The sequence below is a fragment of the Leuresthes tenuis genome, unplaced genomic scaffold, assembly GCF_036924035.1.
Source record: "Leuresthes tenuis unplaced genomic scaffold, fLeuTen1.0.hap1 SCAF_21, whole genome shotgun sequence".
Classification (NCBI taxonomy): domain Eukaryota; kingdom Metazoa; phylum Chordata; class Actinopteri; order Atheriniformes; family Atherinopsidae; genus Leuresthes; species Leuresthes tenuis.
Window position 1 is genome coordinate 15356512 of NW_027325375.1, and position 22357 is coordinate 15378868.

The window sequence follows — 22357 nt, forward strand, 5'->3', positions numbered from 1 at the left end:
TTGTATTTAACCTTGAAACACATTCAGTGGCTGTCGGCAGGATGAGAATATCTGCCACGGGGCTAATCACTGATGAGTAATCTCCTCATATTGTTGAGTATTTCTGAGCTCGAGAGAGAGGTCGATCTGCCACACTTTTTCACTTCATGACTGTGATTTATACCTAGAAATGTGCTACCTTTTCTCCCTTATTCCCTGTTTCTAATTCTGTCCTGACCAGCTTTACATCGCTGCTCATTCAGACCCTGAAGGATGCTGGCACTAAGGTTGGCATCCATCTGACTGTGTGAGGGAGGGTGGAGGTGAGTGCCAGGACCGTCTTCACACCACAAAGAGCTTATATGAGCAGGCTCTACCAGCCAAAAACTAGCTCTCATGAAAAGCTGGTAAAACAAACACTCCCTCAGTCCATCTGACCATCGTTCACCAGCTATATGGCTCTAAAACAGGCCTGGGTTTCTCCAAGGGCAACTGACCCTTTGAAGCAAAGACAAGTCACAGCTGCACGAGTAACGGCGTAAAATCTAAAATGAATGATGGCCTGGGTCCCTTTTAATGTCAATCTGGGTGACTGTCATTGCTCACAGGAAGACATGAATAAAATGAAGCCATTTAAAGCCTCTCCAACCACTACACTGAATGCTATGTTCAAAGTGGTTTTAAAAGCTTTCTACATAAACTGTAAAGTTGTGGCCAGACATGGAGCTGCAGATCCAGTACAAACTCAATCAACAACCTTCACGTGTCAAGCTGCATAAACTTGACACTAAACCCAAAAAGTTTCAGATGGCTTTTAAACATTTTCGTGTCATGCTTAGTGCAATTCAGTGTGAGAATCCTGAGCGATATGACACAATCAAGGACAAAACTAAACATGAAATGTTGTCTGATTCAGCTCCATAACTGTCCCAAAATTTACCATATGAGGCAAATGACAGCTGTTATTACTAAATTATCTATGTCTTTGTTCCATTTAGATGTCCGAGTAAACCAAGTAAAGAGCCAATATCATGCGCATTCATAACAATGTGGACATATTTCATTGTAAAAGGGAAAAAATTTTTTATACGATTAGAAATTGTTGAAGAGCCTCTTGTCACCTTCTGTCTGAACTGATCAATTGAAATTCAAATTTGACTTTGGTGAAGATTGAGATGTTTGAGGCAGCTGCTAATTCTTTGTTTGGAGCGTGCCACACAAATGTGTTGCATGGTGATGTAGCCAAGCGAGGTAAGAAAAGTCTGGATTACAAACCAGGTGTTTCAGGTAGCTCAGAGGTAGTGTGTATGTTCACATGGCCATTTAGGTTAAGCTTTGGTTATATGTGTGACTTTACCATTTGATTGGACTACTTTGGTTGTCCCAATGAACAAGTACTGGAGGGGAATCGATCAATGGGCAAAATATGTCAGACTCTGCTATGACATAGAGCAGTATGCCCCTTTTCAGCTTGTTAGTACAGGCAATTTTTCCATCACAGCTGATAAAAGTTAGAGCAGGTACTGAACTGGCACCATACCGAGTGGTGAATATATATATATATATTTTTTCATTTTTTACCAACTTACTTCTCCATGATGTTAAAATGATCTGCGAAGCATCTGCTGGCCGCCTGGACCAGCTGGAGTCTAACTGACTGTTTACACGTGGGAGTAATTCAACTCAACCGCATTATCTTGGTATATTAGTTTGGTTTAAGTCAAGCTAATATAGCAATTTGAATATTTCCAAAAACATAAATGAAATGTTTCTATAAATGCAATGAAAATAACTTCCTTTGTGGTGGAGTTTGCAGACCTTTTACATGCACACAAAGAAAAAAACAAAAAAAGCATAACACACTTTTTGTGTGGTTTTCATCAAAATGTCGTCAAAATGTCTTGACCTGGATCTGGCTGACAATATTTACCACATGTTAAAGTCTTTCAGACATCGTATTGTATTTTTATGAAAACATACTTAGTCATGTCCCCCCCCCCCTTTTTTTCTTTTGGGTTTGACATTATTCTCTTCCTTGTTTACATACCTTTCTAATCAAGATTCCAGTTTAAAATACTTAATTCTTTAGCTATTTCAAATGTTTTCAGAGGGCTGATACATTAGTCATAATTATAAAATTATAAACAAAAACTCTCAGACCCGTTCATTATGAAGTGCTCTGATGACACATCAAACAAGCCATTAAGCTGATGATTACTTTGACAGAGTGTCTAATATTGGATGACTATCAAGGCCAAACCTGGCAAAGGAGGCACCTGTTGCTCGTTATGGCCATCAGAGATGACAGGTCGGAGAGGTGAGTGGATGGTCAATAGCCGCCTCCTCTGTTTCTACACGTTCAATTGAGCTTTTAATACTGGCATCATCAATATGCAACTTCAAAGCCCCTGGGAGAGCACTGGAGAGGTGTGTGTTTGTTTGGTGTGTGCACGTATGAGTGCGTGTGGCTCATTATTCATTTGTGTCCCCTGAGTGAGTCGCAGCCATTCAGCCTCCATTGTGTGCGGAGTGAGGGGAGACGAGAGGCCCATCTAGACATGAGATCACAGATTATACACTTAACGCTTTGCCAAGAGCGCTCATCAGAGCACAGGAGAGCAAAATTGAAGGAGAGTGGGGGGGGGGCGAAAGAGGGAGATGAAAGAGAGAAAAACAAACAAGAGAATGGTCAGTGTGGACCGCAGAGGTGCAGCTTGCACAGAACAGATGAAAAACGGTGTATTTGTGAGATTGAACAGGCAAGATTGAGCGAAAAATAAAGTGAGGATGAATGCTCTTGTGCTTTTCTTATCAGGACGGCAGAGCAATTTTATTGCCTGCAGCTTTACAATGTGCAGTGGCTGGTTTAGTGCACAGCTGATGACCATAGCAAATCTCTGCAAAGATATGGATTATGCTGGCGCTAAACTGGCCACTAAACACTCAGTAATCCACATTCTGCTTTCTGCATGACCTCATTTTTGGTAAACTGCATTGATAAGAGCAGCAGTTAATGTTATCACCAGCTCAGATTCATAATCAAAGGGCAAACTATAATCTTGTTTTTTTCGAAGCTTAACACAAAAATACTGTATATGTGAACTCACTGGCTTTATAATAAGGGTGAATATTGAGTGAAGGAAAATTAAATAAAAGCCTGTTATTGTGAGAATTGCCATAAAAACAAAACAGCTAATTGATTGATGACAGTTTTGCTGATAATTAAGCAACAACAATGGTAACTTTTTAATCAAATAAGTTACTGCTACATGCAGCTGTCCTTTAACTTATGGTGGTGATATCAATGTTCTGGACAACTGAAGAGGGTGCAAACAAGCAATATTTAAAAGTCACCTTCAGAGATTTAGATCATTCAAAAGTGAGCCTTTTTCCTTTCTTTGTTTGGTAGCTATGACCCCTAACACGTAGTCTTTAACATTGAATACCCTTTTTTTTTTTCTTTTTTCTTTTTTACATTTTATAAACTAAAAAAAAAAGGCAATTAAAGTAATCATCAGTTAAACTGATAATAAGCAAACATGATAAGTTGAGAACATTGGTTTCTAACTGTTAGTAAATGTTAGCATGATAGAAAAAGAGCAGTAGAAAGAAATAGTTAGGGATGGGGCTTGACTTAAAAAAGGGCAGCGAGTGCATCTCTGTCCCTCCATCTGATTGAAATCAACAATGACATATTGACTGATTGCAGCCTCCAGACACGGGGGCAAGAGGGGTCGAGCGCACTGGACTGCATTTCCCATGGGCCTTTGCAACATTGTCTGCACAGATGGCAGAGACAAGACACAGCCCCCACTCATGAAATTCAGAGCAACAACATCACAACCACACAGTCAGCAAAATAAATATCATCAGTGTGTATGGAATTATCTCAGAGCAGCTATGTATGGAGTGTATCGTTGTTACTTTAGAGTTTAGGCTGAGATGAAGAGAGAAAAGTGAAGTATGCTGCAGAATCACAGCAGAGTTGTTTATAGAAGGATGCAGAGAAACACAGTTACAGCAACAAACACATAAATCCACACATGGATGAGGGGGACAGATGGGGATGGACGTAAGGGTGGTTTGTCCAGCACAAATCAGGCAGGCCACTTTGTGACCAAGGTAGCTATTTAGAGTAACATCAGTAACAATATATGACATAGTCTCATGTCTCGAGTCCATAAGATACACTTCCAAACAATGATGATAAAGGTCCCATGAGGCAGTTAAGCCTCCTCAGAGGGATGAAAGTAAATAGAAACTGACAAAACGTGACAACAAACAAAATGTTTGCAGGAAATCTGCCATGACTGCTCTGCCTGTGTTGTACAACACAGAAGCAGAAAGCCACCACTTTATTTCAGATTACAGTAACTCAAGAGTTTTTTTATACTGTATACAGCATCTGAAATCTGGAACATTTTATCACTTTCAAAGGCACTGAACAGGTTGGCTTGTTATTAATGTGCATGTTCCTCTATGGACGTATGACACAGGGACAAAAATCGAGAAAACCAATCTGGTCAATGATAAATTGGCGCAGGTAGTCAGCACTGGAAAATGAAAATGTGACAGGTGGCGCTCATGTGACTACCTCAGCAACCCCAATGCATTAGATACTGCCTGTGTTTGTCATTAGTGTGCTGAGGGCGTAAACTAGTATGCGAAAACTGGCTTCTGGCGGGTTTTTTTCCAACTCTCCTACTCTACGTGAACCAATCAAAAGTGAGAATGGTTTATGACACAATTAGAACAATATTCACTGGAGGAACTGCACATCTTGAAGGTGTAACTTATTTCTTTCTTTTGTTAGCAAAGCACAGCATGGCCGATAAAAGAGAAGCAGCAAGCAAAGCAGAATCCTCAAAGGAGTGTCAAAGCAGTAGAGAATCAACACGACAAAACATGTGATCACACAGGTTAATTTAAATCTGTGGAGAGAACTGTCACACAGATTGTGTTTCTATTCCAAAAGCACAAACCTTTAGCCACATTATCAGAAACCAAAATCCACAAGTTTAAAACATAACTACAATGTATTTTAGGCAATGTGTACAGCAAAGAAAATATCATGGATCACAAGAAACTGACAGATCTTCATCCAGCCGCTCTGCGACAGAGTGAGACTAATGGGCCTATATAGCACCACCTTTCATCTTCCACCAACACAACACTGGTGGGTGCACTAGACTTTTATAGGCCTCCACGAGAAGACAAAAAACACCCAGAGAGAGGTTCAAACTGCCAACAGAAACCATAAAAAGCCGCACAGCAGGAACATTGTTTTTATCTTACAAATGCATTAAATTTTTCCATCAGGAAAGTGCAGATTTCTGTTCATTACAGGCTCATACATAAGCCACATACTGCAGCTCAGTGCAATACATTCTCTGATACAGGGAAAACAAGGGAAAAATAAGCCAAACCAAAGGTTTGATTTAGAACATTTATCCGCTGTACTCTTGGAACTGGGTTTGAAACATCTGGTTTTCCACAATGAGTGTTATCTATCATGTGACTTTGCAGGCAAATACGTTTGAAAATGACTATAAGTAATCATATTCCAAATCAAACTACAATGGTGGAATTAATATTTGTGTTCTACATAAACTAATACCATAAGCATGATTCATGGCATGCTGGATAAACATTGATTAAGTCCTTGTACCAATTCAGGGCTTAATTTAGCATATTGGAAATGTCGTCTATGCATAAATATTATGGCCCATGGGCAAAAAAGGCTTTTTTCAATCCGCTGGTGTGATCCTGTCAAGGGCACTGCGTAGGAAAGGTGACAAATTCCAATCAGGCAACTGCTACTTCAAATCTGGCAAATAAGTGTACGCTCTACAATTTCATCTGATTCAAATACTGACATTTGTGTTCTAACCACCAGGAGCTGTACCCTGGGCACATTTTCCATAAAAATAAGCGTTAATGTGCGTCTGTAGATACATCAAAGAAAAAAAAAAGAAGTTATTGAGCATTTCCTTGTATTGGTTTGTCAGTTTCTGTAAACACTTTCAGACACCAGAGAGAAAGAGCTGAATGGAAAAAAAATAAGGACTAAGAGAAGATATGATTTCAGAGCTGATGCTTCCTCTCTCTAGAAAGTCTCCAATTCACAGCAGAGGAGGTCAGTGGGCTCTTTCCTACCTACAACATCAGACTCAAATCTAGTCAAGGGTAAGCAAGCATAAAACAAAAGTGCACAACAACGTTCACACACTTGACAAAGTCGACTAGAACTTAAACATGCCTTGCATTCAATGGGCAAAAGGCTTTTAAACAATTCATTGCAAAAAGTCATTCACACATTCATTCCGTCACTAACACATTCGTAGAAGTTCACAGCAGCAGAAAGCCACATGAATGACAGCCTGATTAAGAATAAAGAGGGAACAAAAAGAGTGATCTGCAGAGAAGCAGAGAGTTTTCTCAAAATAAAACAATAATAATGAGGTGTCACATCATCAGCGAATGAAAAACTTTTAGGAAAATCTTCTTTTTCAGAAGTTGTTTATTGGCGTTTTAAAAGAGGTTTTAAAAAAAAAAGTGGATCAACAAAGCAAAACAGATGAAGAGGAGAATGGGTGATGGCAAGAGAGTGAGGTCAGACATCATGACCAGAGCAGAAAGAAATGCACTATAACTGTAACGCTGCTGAAAGCAGAGATAAATGGCAAATAAATAGAGAACACCAACATACGCTGGAGTCATTTCAGCACAATGGACAGCTCCTTGTCTCTCTGCTGACACATGGATGGAGAGAAGCTACAGAGGAAACCTTTCACTGGGACTGCATCTCTCCTTTACAAGCAGCTGAAGCTGAGTCTAATTCCTACATTGATACCAGTAATACTTTCCAGGACCAAAAGACATCAGAATATGACTAACATTAAATTCATATAAGTTAGAGCTCTGCATGGCTGACATTCTCAGTAAAAAAACAGGTCAAAACACATTCATGCACATACACACTGTAGGGATTGAGAACTGCAGCCAAGTGATCACAAAGCTGACTTCATCCAACTGCAGTTTAAAATGTCTACCACCTGATTGGCCAAAGAGGCTTAGTAACGGATCTAGCAATAAGCCCCGTCACATGCTATTGGGTCACAAACAAAAAAACCTTTTGGTCGTTTTGTCTTGCAGAACATCATGTGATACTCGCTCGCACACGTGATGACAAGTGTTGTTTACTGGATCACAAAGCTTCCTCAGTCACCAAACCAGATCTCATATGTATTTGAGTGAATCTGAAACATTTCATTTGACAGAAGATAATGCAGTTTAAAGTTTGGCATTGAAAGTTAAATTTTCACCTCCAACTTTTAGGTGCTTTTACTATTTGTCTTTAGGTTAGTTATGTTAAAAATGTGGAGATCAAACAATGAGCCAACAGACATCTGATTAGATTTCAGTAGTATTTGTGCCTCTTAGTACATTTTTTTAACCATTGATAAAGGGGGTTAGTTATTTCAATTCAAACTCTATGCACAGTATATTCACTGCATAAAATAGATTAAACGCATTTTGTGGCAGCAAGTATGCATTTAAAACACTGTGGACATTTCTATAAATATTCCCATGAATAATATACATCTTTGAGCATTCAGCAAATACCAGGCAGCTGCCGTTTCAGTTTATCATGTTTGGTTGATCCACTTTCAGCTCATGTTCGATGGGTCCTAGACAAAAGCAGGGCATAAGCAGGATAATAAAAAAAGTGATATTCTCAAATTCAGTTAGCACTTGCCACAATAACTGATAACACTACATGAGGAAATTTTCACAACATTATCAGCTTTACAATTTCTGGAAAGTACAGTGCAATACTGAGCACCTGGGTATCTTCTTCATAGGCTCAACCCACTGGATTTATAGGAAATGTAAAAGCAACAGTAGCGTTTGAAACAGTGAACACCTACTGTCCATTGGGGAAACGCCTGGGCCTTACCAGAACAGAAACCAGCATGATTTATGTGTTGAGAGCGAGAGAGTTATAGTTATAGAGGGAGGGAGGAGGTCTCAAGAAGAAGAAGAGAAGGGTGAGAGAGAGAAAACATCTGAAGAGATGAGAATCCGAGTGAAGAAAAAGAACAAAGAGGAAAGCCAAGAGGAAGTCGGAAAAGTAGCATCAAGGGAAAGGTTGTGATTGAGAGCTCACCCTTAGAGGGACAGTGTGAAACAAATGAGACATTCAGTCTGACACAGAGAGGGAAAAGGCAGCATGAAAAGAATGGCGAAATGTAAGAGGCGGTTAAAGTGGTGTTTTTAGGTGCTTCTGTGGTTCTCATTCCCGGATGTAGCTCGGGATATTTCAACACAAGATATTGTTCTTGAAATCTTAATTTCCGCCCACAACCAAATGCCAGATTCACTGTCAAAATGAGGGAGCAAGAAATAAATCCATGAAACCCAACATCTTACATGATGGAAGTGCGGAAAAGATGCTACAGCAGAGTCCCACACGACGATTAGTTCTGTGTTTCCCAAACAAAATCAGCTCAGATTAAGACCTCTATGGATTCAGTCTCCTGAAATACAGCTTTTCAGATTTTGTACTTGTTCCGCTTGTAAAAAGGAGATTTTTGGAAAGAAAAGGAGAGTTTGTCCTCAAGACAGGAAGCGTCAAAACTCATTGTGTGTTATGTCACGCGAGCTGTGGGAGGACGTACTTAAGGCTCGTAGTGTGTACTTTAACAAGGCCATCATTCCCTGCCTTCTGATTTGGCTCATATGAGTTCATCTCAAAGGAACTGAGAAGAGGTGAAAGCAGTCAAGGTTGTCTGGTTAACTGTATAACTGCATAACTGACAGTTCCAAATTACTCAGCCTGAATTCCATATTCTTCATCTGCCTCGACACAGAGGGATTAATCAAAGCAACAAGTTTTAGGATGTTAGTCAAGTTTTAGTCAAAATTGCCAATTCCAAAAGGCATAAAGTTAAAGATGATATATCTTCCCAATGTTCTCAGCAAGGCTAACTTTTCAATAAAAAGATCAGTTGATGTTGGCTTCCACAATTTGCTGGTCTTTAAATCTATTCTTCCCTTTACCAGTAAAATGTTCCATGGGACCGTGACCTGAAGCATGATTGCGTTCTTTGGAGATGGAGATGTGCAGCACAACCAATCAGAAAACAGATAAAATTTGTTCGCAGAAAAATACAGTAAAGGCTAAAAACTGTTGAACATCTACGTTTGCTTTCTTAGTTCCCCACTGCAATACAATACAGCTCCTATTACGATTCTGGTGACATTTTCACTATTCTATTAGGGTCATACTGTATTTGTGCAGGTGCAGCAAACACACTAAAACCCTCTTTAGAGTCTCTTGACCTGACGTGGGTGTTTCAGTTTGTGTTTCTGGCAATCCGCTTCTCTCTGAAAATATTAATCCAGATCACAACTTCACCAACATCATTCACGTTAACTGTTGTTTCTTAATCGTATTGCAAATGGAGGGAACGGCCACCTTCTTCAACTTTGTGTGTATCAACTATTTCAATTTTCACAGTGCTGACCAGCTCCACACACAAACCAATGGCTGCCAATTGTTGGGAGAAGGTTTTAGAGGTGGTGGTATTTATAAAGCTATAAAATTTGCATCAGCAGACCATGTCAACAGGCCTTACAAGCTAAATAAGATTTCAATACTTGGTAAAAACTATGAGAACTCAAAGCTGCTGACGTGCACAAACATTAGCATGTTGCTCCCTTGATATTGCTAAAAATTTTGAAAATACTGTTTAATCTTTCACTTCATGCCTTTTAGTGACAGTTCACCAACTACTCACTGAACCTGTGGGTTTATAGGTTTTTGTCTTTCTTCATTTCTCAATGACTGCTGTTTTTTTCCTTGAACACATCTGAGTGTGTGTCTGTGTGTTTGTGTGAGGAGGCAGGTGTGCACTAGCTGATGCTTAGTTCAAAGGTCACCAGATAAGTCCCGCAGACCTGACTCAGGCCAAGCTGGTGGCAATGCCGAACCACTAATCTGTTTGTCTGGCTTGGTTGAGTGTATGCACTGCACCATTTAGGTGAGTGCACACATGCTGTGTCAGTACTCCCGCATGCATGTGAGCGTGCATGCTCGCCATCCGCTGAAACAATGGAGAGTACTGTTCCATTGAGAAACGGCTGACGGAGGATAAGAGGCAGCAAGCAGCTCCAATGAGTCTCCAGTAATCCACCATCATGAGACATGGCCGAGAATGACACACACACAAATGTACACACGCAGAAAAGGGGTCGAAAGGTCAGCAGAGCATGACAGTTTTCGTATTACTGTGCAAAGAAGACCACACACAAAGATAAAGTCAGATTAGACAACCACACAGTGTAATTATGAACACAGGAAACATGCACAAAGTCACAATGTCAAAGCCAAATTTAACACTTTTTTTTTTAACGAGACAACTGGTCCAAAAGAATCAGCGACAGCTTCGGCTGCTTGTCTGGAAACGTGTTTTTGTGTTACAGGCTGGTCAGCGTCTTTCTGACATGTACACACTGAGGAGTGGTGAAGACGTGCCGCTTGGGGCTCATGTTGTTTGAGGTGCAGCAGACACAGCTGTAACAGCAAAGCAGCTGTCGGAAGCTTGCATTCATGTCAATAAAACCCAGATTCCAGTCTTCTCCATATTTTACACAACTCCTATTGTTCTCATAATTGGTTTCTTATACCTTTACAGTTAAGTTAGTCTTATTTAGATGCCTTGAGGATATTTATCAAATTATTACTTCATCTCATAGCTCCCGCTTTGATGAAAGAACAGTACTGTCATCCTGGAGGACATTTTTGTGGATACTAATGGACACGAGTGAGCCTTTGGATTGACTTTAAAGTTTAAACAGCTGAAACTGATACTATGAATAATGAGGAAGAGGTTAAAAATCGTTCAAATCTGTAATATCTACAAAGCATAAGGTAAACAAAAGACTAAAATCTGCTTATTCATTACTGTTAAATGATTTTTTTACCGAGCAAAGCTATGAAAGTCTTTAAAAGTTAAAAGCTTGACTCAGATGCATTTATCTACCTGCAGTTTCAGTCAAACTGCACTGAAACAAATTTGATTTCCAAACTGCAACAGTGGCATCGTATAGTTTATAAAAGAAAATTCTGGCCCCCTGATGATGATGTCAAATGCCATACTCCCTCCTTAAAAACAATTTCATATCAAAAGGTCATATCAACAAAAAAATCCATTCTCAAATATCACTGTGCATTGCCAGCGTGCACTTACAGCCTTAAGAGCTCACATTCTCTTCCCTGTGGATGCCAGACACTATGACTGCAAGAGGGGGAAAGATTAAGATAAAAAAATGTTTTAAAAACCTAGAATAACATCAGGAACAGTAAAACCTCTGGGGTGTGCAGAAAGCAGATGAGGGAGACAGTTCTGAGAAATAAACACATGCAATTCATCAATCATATTAACTTTGGAGGTAAACATTCCTGTGCAAATCCAGCCCCTTAGGCCAAACAATACATTATCTGAAGTTTAAGAAACCATGTAATGCTCATTTATATCACTTGTAGTGAGACTGAATGGACCCAAAAGGGTGTGGGGTCACCACCAGTACCAGTTACTCAGCTTTTTTTAATAGTAAAAGAGCCTACAGGAAGGGCAAAGCTACACCCTGGCAACGTCCTACAGGATTTTAATCTCCATTTTGCCTCTAGGAGACATGTTTTAAGGGAGGGATGTGGCTTTTATACAATCATGAACAAAAATCACAGGAGAATTCCGTAATGTCAAAGACTAGTTTTATGACAAGTCCCACACCTGCTTAATGAAGGCTATCCGTCTGCTGATAGGGAGGAAAAGTGATGTGGCTAATCCTTTTGTTCCGCTGACACGTTGTTACAGACAGATTTTGACGCTGTGAGCATTTCAAATGAGCACGGAAAAGGAGAACACAGACATCAAGTGGATGCACAAGGAAGATGAGCATTTGGTAAATATCAGCTGAAAACAATGGGTCACACCAAAATTAATTGTGTTGTCATGAAATGTCGCATGTTGCACACAAGCTTTTTAAAATCATACTTTTGGGATAAACTGTCAATTTCTTTTATCCAACTAAAGTGGCAAGATCTTAATGCAGTTTTCATTGTTCTGGTGACCATCAAATATACAGTTAACGCTCACGCAAAAACGGAAATTAGTTTCTTAACCTGAACCCAGAGGAATTTACAAGATGGCTGCTTGTAGCAGAAAATGTATTGCAACTATCTGTTATTCATGAAGTGATTGTAAGTGATTGTGAGGGCCACTTCACTTACAATCACTTACAACTTACACAAGTCAGGACATTGACCTGTTGTTTCTATAACTGCCAACATTACTATTCAATATCAGCCACACTAGCATTGTTGCTTCAAGGTTAATCAGCTGGTATTTCCATCATTTTGTCCTAGAATGACCAGTAGGTTCATTTCTCACAAACTATCTTAACATCTATTGGGTATATAAAGCATTATACCTTCACAGTTTCCATACATGTTCTCCAAATGGCAGCATATGGGAACCATTTGCTAACATAGCAAACACACATGGTTATATGTTCCGCTAACACCTGAATGCACATTTGACATTCACCATTTTGAATGAAAAATCAAAAACATTGAGATGAATCACACAAATAAGCCCCTTTTCCAGACAAATTTAAATAACCTTTTTTTTTAACCCCCTAATTAGAACTTTACTATGTCTAGTGGATCGTTTCATAAGCAGCTTCTCCTCTTATGGTTAAGCTTTTTGGAAAATTGGTTTAGATATCTTCACAGACCAACCTGTTTCCTTTACAGGTGGACTCAGTGCTTCATACGGCTAAATATCTTGAGTTAATAATAAAACGGCTAATAAAGAGTTCAGCATAATGTTCCAATTTTTGCTGGATTTTCTAGCATTTTTCTGACATTGTTTGCTTTATCTCACAAGAGAAAAGTCTGAACAGTGGGAAAGGAATGCGTCACTGGATGGTTACTGGATGTAAACAACATAAGATCTTATATTGAGAGAAACTGTACAGCAAACCATGTGAGATCTGTTATGGCATTAGACATTGGTACAAATTGTTTTCATCTTAGTTGTTGACGCCAGTGACTAACATCAAGCCTTCACACGGAACGGTATTGTCACAGTAGACAACAATACCATTCTTATTTCCCTCACTGATGTGAACTACTGCACAAGTAACAGCCCCTATCTTGTTGTGTGTGATAAAAACAGTGTTGCTGTGCTACACAGGTAGCGTCACATACTGTGTCAACTAGCCCAAGATTTTTTCAATAACAAGCCGTGCCATTTCAGAAAAACCTGTGAAAGCTAAATGACAGATAAATAAACAAGAAACTATTTAACCCTCCCCTTCATGTAAAGCTCTCTGCCATTACTGAAGTGCATTCATTAAAACAAATCCATCGGGGATCGTAGCTCTCATCTGCAATCACTAGTTAAAGTCTATTTAATGGGAGGAACATGCAGTCCTGATTTATTGTTCACTCTGTGCACAGCCAAGATGGAAGAAAGAAGAAGTAGAAAATGTTGCTATTCGATACAGGGAGTGGATGTACTAACCAGCCTAATGTGGTGTTAAATGACTTGTTACAACTACTGACACTGTTTTTCAGGCTGCAGGGGATGTATGAGCAAAGTGGGTAAATGCTAGATGTGTAATGTAGAATACCAAAGTTACACACGTACAAACACACACACTAGAAAGTTGGCAATAATCAACCTTCGGCCACTGCAGTATACAGCATGATGAATAGCTACACAGTCGGTTATACTTCCAGTAAAGCAGATGTGTGTATGTGTGTGTGTGTGTGTGTAGAGCCAAGGGAGAGAGGCGAAGTAGGCCAGCATGAATATAAAATCACCCCTGCCAGGCAATGATGTGGGCTACAAGAAGGAAGAGAGCAGTGTGAGTATTTTGTGTTTGTGTATACGAGAGTGAGTGCGTTGCCAGAGAAAAAGTGCAGATGAAGGTGTAGGACAGTAAAGCAAGGGTTTGTAGGAACACCCATTTATCAACAAGCTGGGATGTTGGGGGGGGGGGGGGGGGGGCGCAAACACGCCAGCACACAAATACCAGGTAATTCAAACAAAGCAGCTTGTTAGAATTTGGAGATTACTGCACGGTATGAGTGCCAGACAGAAACAAAACGCACATACACACACATGCACAGATGCATACAAAGCGACATCAGTGTCTCAGCAGAGGTTTAGATCCAAATGCTGTGTGTGAAGATTCCATACAGCCCTAGCCCCAACCCCTCCCATCCCGACAATCACACAGACAATGCAAACATTTCAGAAAAAGAAAAAGCACACACACACACACACACACACACACACACATTAGAGGCAGACACAATAGCACGAAGCAGCCAGACACAATGGTGCAGAAATGAGGAGCATAAAGTAAAAAGATAAAGCAATTAAGAACGCACACTTCTCATAGCATTAGTAAGCATCTGTGGAAGTTCAGAATTTATCTGGCCTGACAAAGTAACAGAAAACTAATTAATTAATACCTTCACAGCCTAATTAAAACAATAATGATGGCTTATTACACCTACATTAATACTCTTGTACACTACTGGACATTTAAATTTTATTTAATCTTTACACATTTTTAATAAATTACTATTAGAACCTAATATTTTAGGAAATATCGATTTCAAAGCACATTGCAGGAAGGTATGCTCAATCATATTCAACGCAAAAACCCTGAGGAAACTATACAAAGTAAATTAATTCTATAGCAGTGAAGGTAAAAATGCAAATTGAAGTCTTTAATGACTTAAATGCAGCATGACTCACAACTCTTTAGTCCCCTTTTACATGATAAATCACTCTATTTGTAGAAGTTCTGATCAGTCCTCGCCACTAGAAGACCTGCTAACTGAATTTAATTGAATGCAACCTTTTCATATCTAAATATCCAGGCATTTCTTTATAGAAATGTGACTTCAGTCGAGTAAGCACTGTAAATTCACTCAAATAAATAATTAAGATTGGTAATGGAAGCCTGAAAGCAAATAGCAAACAGTGAATGTGAATGTTTGGTTCAACAGTGATTAAATTTACAGGTCAGTGGTTGGTGACATGCTTTCCTCATGGAATTCATGTTTAATTCATGCCATCTACTCAGTGCAATTTATCTATAATAGATTTCTGATGGCAATTTCTGCATCTAAGTCAAAGGAATTGTTACAATATTCAGTGTGTTTCAATGAGGTTACAATAAAGGAATATCCCTATATGAATCCTAAAAACTGTAGAAAGCCATTTTAGCACCAGTGATGGTGCTAGTCAGTTCTACAGTTCTAAGCCTGCTATCATTATGTCATCTTCCACCTCCCTTGCCTTCAGCTCTACATTCACACTCACAAAAGCCTTCCTTGAGAAAGGTAAGAGTTAATAGCAGTCATATGGTTCACAACATAGTCACCCTCCAGACTCTCTCAAGCATGGAGGAGAGAGTGTATGAAGAAAAGGAGTCGGAGATGGAAGGTGCTGAAAAAAAGCTCCATTACCTCCTAACAATATGGATCATCCACCAGCCGCTTCAACCTGCATCAGAGTCAGGGAGCGAGGTACAAGATTACACCGACGGGTTAGGGGGATGGACATGCTTTGATGGGATAAGGACCGGAGAGAAGGAGGACACGACAGAGAAGCACCAAAAGTTGTCCATAAGCAAGGATGGGACCCGTTTTCCTACATTCTTTTCCTACTCCCAGAAAGTGCCCTCACCCAAAATCTCATATGGCTTATCCTTGGAATGATCCCACCATCTGAAAATGGCAGTGAAGCAAGGATGAGGAGGAATTTACAGGAGCGAAGCAGAATCGAGGCGCTTTAGCACACAGAGAGGTGAACGGTTTAGCCTGGATGCTTCTGACACATACTTTTAAATCAGAGATTACCACAGATCAGGTTATAATTCAGCTAAAAAAAACTGAAACCCAAATTACAATAAAATCAGCAGCAGTCAGCAGCCCAACTTTAACAGACTCACCTGCTTCCACAGTAGATCACAATGAAATAAATATTTTCTATCACGAGGATTTGGGAGTGACGAGGCTTGCAGCTTGACATTTCTGTTATTAATTGTGTGCTTGCAGCTTTCCTACGTTAAATACAAAAACAGTGCAAAGTACCCTGTTGGACTGCTGCTTTCACTCCTCTGTCACCAGGAGCAGAGGAGAGGGGTGAGCAGTGATACCTGACGAGTGATGAGGCTCCACAGGAGGGTTGGAGCTCATCAGACCCCCACAGAACATCATAAAGCTGGACCTGTGTCAGACTTTTCAATATTCTCCCTAAACCCTCCTCATAATTTATCTTCCTTTAGTTTCACTTCCTTCTCTCCATATCCCTCCCTAAACATTAAAAATGAGCATCTGTCACAAATCATCGTTTTCCTTCATCCTCTCCTCCATCTTCTCTCTGGCTCACACAGGGGGTCAGGACAGCCCAGCTGTGGGACCAATAGCAAAGTCATTCATGACCTTGCAGTAGAAGCCACACCCTCTGTCCTCCATTTCTTCTTAGATGTGTGTGTGTGTGTGTGTGTGTGTGTGTGAGAGAGAAAAGGAACAAACAGACGCAGAGTGTGTGTACGCTCATGCAGTTAAAGCGGCAGGTCATTCCATGCAAAAACATTTCCTTTTGTCCCTTGGGTCAGAACCAGCACTGTTCCACCGTGGGCTGATGTTGCTCACTGGCTGTGGACCACAGGCACAAACTGACTAAGCTGCTCTGCAGCTTTACAGAAGCTAATCTTTCCCCAAAATAGCCCCTCAGTATCATTTTTTTTTTTGCAAAAGACTGCACAAAACTCGGAACAGACAACCAAAAGGGGCATTTCTTTGTTGAAACTCCAGCGTGTGTCCAGACAGGTTTCCTCTTGTAGCCTAATGAGGTGATGGTTTATAACCTTTATTTGTTCACTATTTGTGCGCTAAAGACGCAATACTGTGTATGAAGAGTATATTTGTTGTGTTTATGCAAACATCCCATTCGACCCACACAAGACATTATTCAGTCGACTAGAGAGACGTATTAGCGGGACACTGGTCTGCTTGAATGTGTGAGAACGTAATGACGCATTGTTTTTTCCCCTGTACAAACATGCAAGGAGATTATAAATGCTGCAGGGGATAGTTAGTCCTTAGCCTAGGTCTGCAGCCACAGGGCAGGCTTGAAAAGCAGTTTAATCAAACCAGCTTTTGTACTTTTGTCCACCCTGAGGTGGCTGCCACATCATACATTTTAATAAAATGGTTGATCAGCTCCTTTAAAAAAAACGTGAGGTACAAATCAGCATGGCACACAGTACAACTAACCTTGTTTTTACTTCCCTTCACTTTCCTTCTTCTTGCTTTGCTCTTTTTTTGCCACTTGATATTACAAGAAAAAGAACAAGCAAATCAGCTGGCAGGTTTCAGTGTTGCCGTGCACGTCTCAGTGGGTATGTGTGTGTTTTCTAAGGCTGTGAGTGTCAAATTTAGTGCGTTGCGCTGCCTCCGACTCTTCTCGGCTGTGGACTTGTGACCTTGGTGATGGTGAAGCGTGTGGACAAGGATAATGAGACGTTTGCTAACAGAGACCCAGTGGGCCTGGTGAGGAGGCTCAGGTGGGGATTGACGCTACCAGAAGATATTGCATCTGAATAAAGACAATGGTGAATCAGAGAATGAAACGCTAAGAGCAGACAGAAAGGCCAAGAGGCCTTTCAATGCCAGACAAACATGAAGAGAAAGAATAAGAATACTACTTGATAACGGTGCCTATAAATAAGCAGCTAGTGCTGTACTGAGACAGTGGGACTGACAGTACTGTAGATGCATTTGAAAAGCATGTCTCAAGTCTACAAATAAAGAACAGATGCGACAGTATGCTTCAGAAAGATAAATCCCACATCAAGCCTTTTGTCAACAAACACTGCGGCTCACCTAGCTTCCTCCCGGCATTAAGTGACATCACAACATATCGAATAATAAAAGCCTGCGAGCAGAAGACCATTATCCGGTCAAAGAAAGAAATGTCCTCTAAAAGGGCGAAAACAAAAACAGCAGATTTGTTCATCACGACACCGTAAAGTATCTTGTCCTGTACAGTGTGATGCGTAAAGAGATGTGTTAAACCTTTTTCGTCCTGTGCCCACAAACCAAAGCATTACGAGTTCAATTTATCCAGGTCAACAACAGGAAGATGTTCTATATGAGGTCTAAAAATGTGAAAATACGTCATATTTGCTCAGGGAAAAGAAGACAAAGAGAATCTGAAAAAAAATATATATTGATTTCTGCCCACTTTAACTATATTTAATATATTTTTTGGCCCTGGTAGTTTTTATTCTAAAGTATAGAAAAAAGTGGGTATAGAGACTGGGTAAACATGGAGTACAGTGTCACATGTCAAGACTTGAGCCTGGGCCTACTGCAGTGGAGACATTAGCCATGTGCACGGCGCGCCCTCTCAACCAGTTGTGCTACGATACGCATCCACCTGACCTACTAATCATCTCATGACCCCTCCGTCTAAATTCTGGGGGTGAGAAAGGATTCACTGCTCTGCAAAATCTACATTTCCCAGATTGATACATACGTACACGTACAGCCAGGTGGAATATTACAGAAAAAATTAAAAACAGAGACAATCATAGCCACTGCAGGTGCTTCCATGTAGGGAATTACTGAAGTGGATTCTAATGACTAATTGCATTCTATGGCCTTCAAATCCACCAGATGTCAGCTCTACAGAACTCCTTTGAGAAATTAGAAAATAAACCCTAAATGTAGTTGTCACCTGTTTATGTGCTATACAAACTTTTTACAAAACAAGAAGGCTTTACTGGTGTTCTTCTTCACTCGCTTAATGTTGTTTAGCTCGCTGGTGTTTGGCGTCCACTAGTTCCTGAAGCCACAAATAATGGGTATTAAAATGTTGGGGTTTTTTTGGTTTTTTTTTAAAGAACGTAACAGAGAGTAGTGCTGTCACGGAGTTCTGTGTCAGGAGTCCGGAAGTGGAAAGCAACACCAGGTGGTCCAGTCCACTGGATGATGGCAGCCAAAGAACAGTGTTGCCTTGACAACTGTGTTGCCTTGATGATAACAGCTGAGCACCTCAAAGCCGTCATCCCACAAACACAATGTACAGAGTAATTTTGTGTGAATAACATGACACAGTTATCTTAATCTTAAATACATATATGAGTGCACAGCTTAGAACATATGAGGCTGAACTATTTCTCTTTGAAAATGCTATAATTACAATAACAAAAACAAGGCTGCAGTGCAGGATTATGCCAATAGTTTCTTATCATTCCATCCCTCTCTGTTTCCTTCCATTCCTTCTATGGTCCTTTGCTTACCAAAAGCAAGCATTGTGCCGCTTAGAACAAACAACATGCGCCCTCTTCAGATATATATCTGATGCAGCCATCTGCTCACACAAGCCACAGAGGGAAGTTATCAATACGGCCACTGTGGACAGAGAACGTAGCTGCTGTGGTCTTCCACATTGACTGGAATAATGGATCAGCTTTTGGGTCACAGTGGACTCATTGTACCAGCAGCATGACCACTGAGGTTTCCTGCCTCCACACCTCTTTGTTTCAACTCTTTTAATTAAGGAGCTGAGCAACAGAATTCCCTAACAGGCTTAGCTATTGGCAGACTTGAAACCAGAACTGATTGTTCAGTTAAGGATTTAGCCTGTAAAGCTTTGTATGACCAACACATACTGCTTTAATTTGTCAGGGAGTCCGGCCTTTGTGCCTTATTGCATCAGAGCAACATTCACAATTAAACATTGGCCTAAAAGCAGTAGCTTACATGAAATACTGAAGAGTGTATTTCAGTCGAATGCTTTGATGAGCTTCCCGTTATCAGATGTGGACCAATCTAGAGTCCTCTCTTCTTCCGCTGCATCAGCTGGTGATTTCTGAGCACATAGCCACTGCAGCATCCTACCACCTCCTCCTCCTCCTCCTCCTCCACTCACTCTTCTCCTCCCCCACCCTCTCTCAACCCCTCTCCACCTGCTTTTAAATGCATGGCGCTGCCCTGCCAAGCAAGTCTATGCATGCAGCATCACTCCTCTCAGGCCCTCCAGAGTGAAGGGGGAGGCTGTGGAGCACAATGGATGGTTATCAGCCTCTGCGTTCTATGTGGCTCTAAGAGCAGGAGACAAGATTGGGGTGAGCCAGCAAAGCTACCCTGCTCCTCTGAGTAGTACCTATAATCGATTGGGAGATGAGAGGCAACCTGAATCAGGCTGGCTCATCGGTCTGGCTGAGAGAAAGTATGGTTCAGCTTAACTGTATGCTGTCTTGCTCCAAGCATCCTGTGGGTAAATAGGCCACTGGCAACATGAAGCCCTGAAACAGTCAGCTTCCAGAAAACCCTGCACCCAAAATAAGATAAAAAAAAAAGATATGTCTGTATCATTCTACGTCTTCCTAAAAAGAAAATCAATAATGTTCAGAGCCCTCCTTGCCTTGGCAAATAGGGGCTATCATGCAGTACACCCAACCTCCTGATGTATGGAGGAGGAAAAACAACCTACACACACGTCCTATTTCCTCCTAAAGCATTAGTCTTCGGGACCAACGTCTGCTGTACATTTTTGCCCATCTGTTTCGTAACAGTACACACCAGTCATGTCAGTAGCCCCAGCTGGATTAAATCCTCTGTTGTGTTATGTTGGGTAGGCCCAGGATCGCTAACACCTCCTCTGATGGAAGGGAAAAAATGAAAGGGGGGGGTGGCAGCCTATATCTGCTATCTGCTCAATAAATAATAGCTGTGTGAGGCACAGTAATATCAACCACTAACCGCCTTCAAAGCTACCTATACATCACTCCTCTGCGCACAGGATGCAGGGCCCTGCCTTCAACAATAGGCCTGTGCATAATTTTGAGCCATTCTCATACACACACACACACATACAACGATAGATAGCATAATGCTAATCGGCCTTTGTGCGCGTTGGAACAGTTTGTTTGAGAGATGAGAGCCAAGCATATCTGCATGGTTTCCCACTTTAGGAAGGCGAATAATTCCCGTGTGGGTCATGGTTTAGTCCGCAACGTTGTAAGCATTCGTCGGCTCCTGCATCACCTCAGGGTACATATCGGGGTCAAGAGAATAGACTGCATACCCTTTGCACTGTCCACTGCAGCCTGACTGTTAATGCCCCTTTTCCTTGTTGTACCCTGCAACAAACGGGTCATTTAGTCAACAATGGCTGGTGATTAGACTACCCTCAAAGCCTTGGTGGGGTCACATGCTTCACTCAGCCTCTCCAGGCTTTACAATAATAGTGCATCATTTGTTCACGGAGGCTGCACACCGCCTCGTGTACGGTCCTATTTATCAGCAGAAATACTTTTTCTTAAAAAAAAAACTTATATCTCTCCCAAAAAAAAAAAAAAAAAAGAAACACCAAACAAATGACATCATCCCCTGAAAGCCACACAACTGGGGAAGAGAGACATCGTAAATAAAACATAGCGGGTTAGGGCGCAGCGATTCTACTGTTTTCTATGGCTTCCTTTCTGTGTTTTCCAACAATACTTGCTTACACTTACCAGGTTCAGCACCGTCTCCACTATGTCCCTGTTGCTAACCTCCCCGACCTGGATCAGGCCCACCAACACAGCAAATTTCATCTGGATATTCCTGATCGGAACAGCGGGGTTGATCACCCCGGCTGGGAGAACCATAGAGCCGGCTGCAGACACCATCCTTTCCCCCGCGGAGCCGGAGCCAGCGCCCGCGGCGACCTGCTGCTGCGGTTGCTGCGTGGAGCCCGGCGGAGGATGGGAGTCTCGGTCTGTGTCCGTGAGCGAAGAAGCTGAGCCCGGCGGTGCTGAAACCGGCTTCTCGCTCGACATTTCCCCTTGGAAACAGGGAGGAGAGGAGCGGTCGCCGCTGTCTCTCACACCTGCTTTAGAAGCCCGGACGTCTGCTGCTGCTCAAAAACCATCCACAAGAGAGAAAAAAAGAAATAAGGGGAAACGGTGTTTTTAAAATCCTCTGAATTCACCCTATCCACCTGAAAATGTGTAGGGATTCATAGGGCTGGGGGGAGAAAAGGATGGAGGCTTGTCGGGATGGTAGCTTACGTTCCTGTCTCTCTTTCTCTCCTCTGTCTGTCTCCCCCTCTCATTGGCAGGTTGCAGTCAGTGCGGCGGTCGTGAAGGAGACAGCGCCATGTTGACGCCCCCTGTCTGCGGTAGCGCGCTTTTGCCGCGCATGCGCGTGTAGGTACTCCCTGGGAGGGTGCTGAAGTGGAATAACATGGAGCTATCCATGCATGGGTTCGTGCGGAGTACAGCACTG

At 41.4% G+C, this 22357-nt stretch overlaps 1 protein-coding gene across 17 annotated transcripts in view; it reads right to left on the reverse strand.

The window, feature by feature from the left end:
- The window catches only part of nbeaa (neurobeachin a), a 91840-nt gene extending 69668 nt beyond the window's left edge, over positions 1-22172 (reverse strand). For all 17 annotated transcript variants that reach the window (XM_072374985.1, XM_072374987.1, XM_072374988.1 and 14 more), the window contains exon 1: positions 21604-22172. In XM_072374985.1, coding sequence (XP_072231086.1) covers positions 21604-21909 — 306 coding nt within the window. In that variant the 5' untranslated portion in view covers positions 21910-22172. The remainder of the gene's footprint in view (positions 1-21603) is intronic.
- Between the last annotated feature and the right edge of the window lie 185 nt (positions 22173-22357).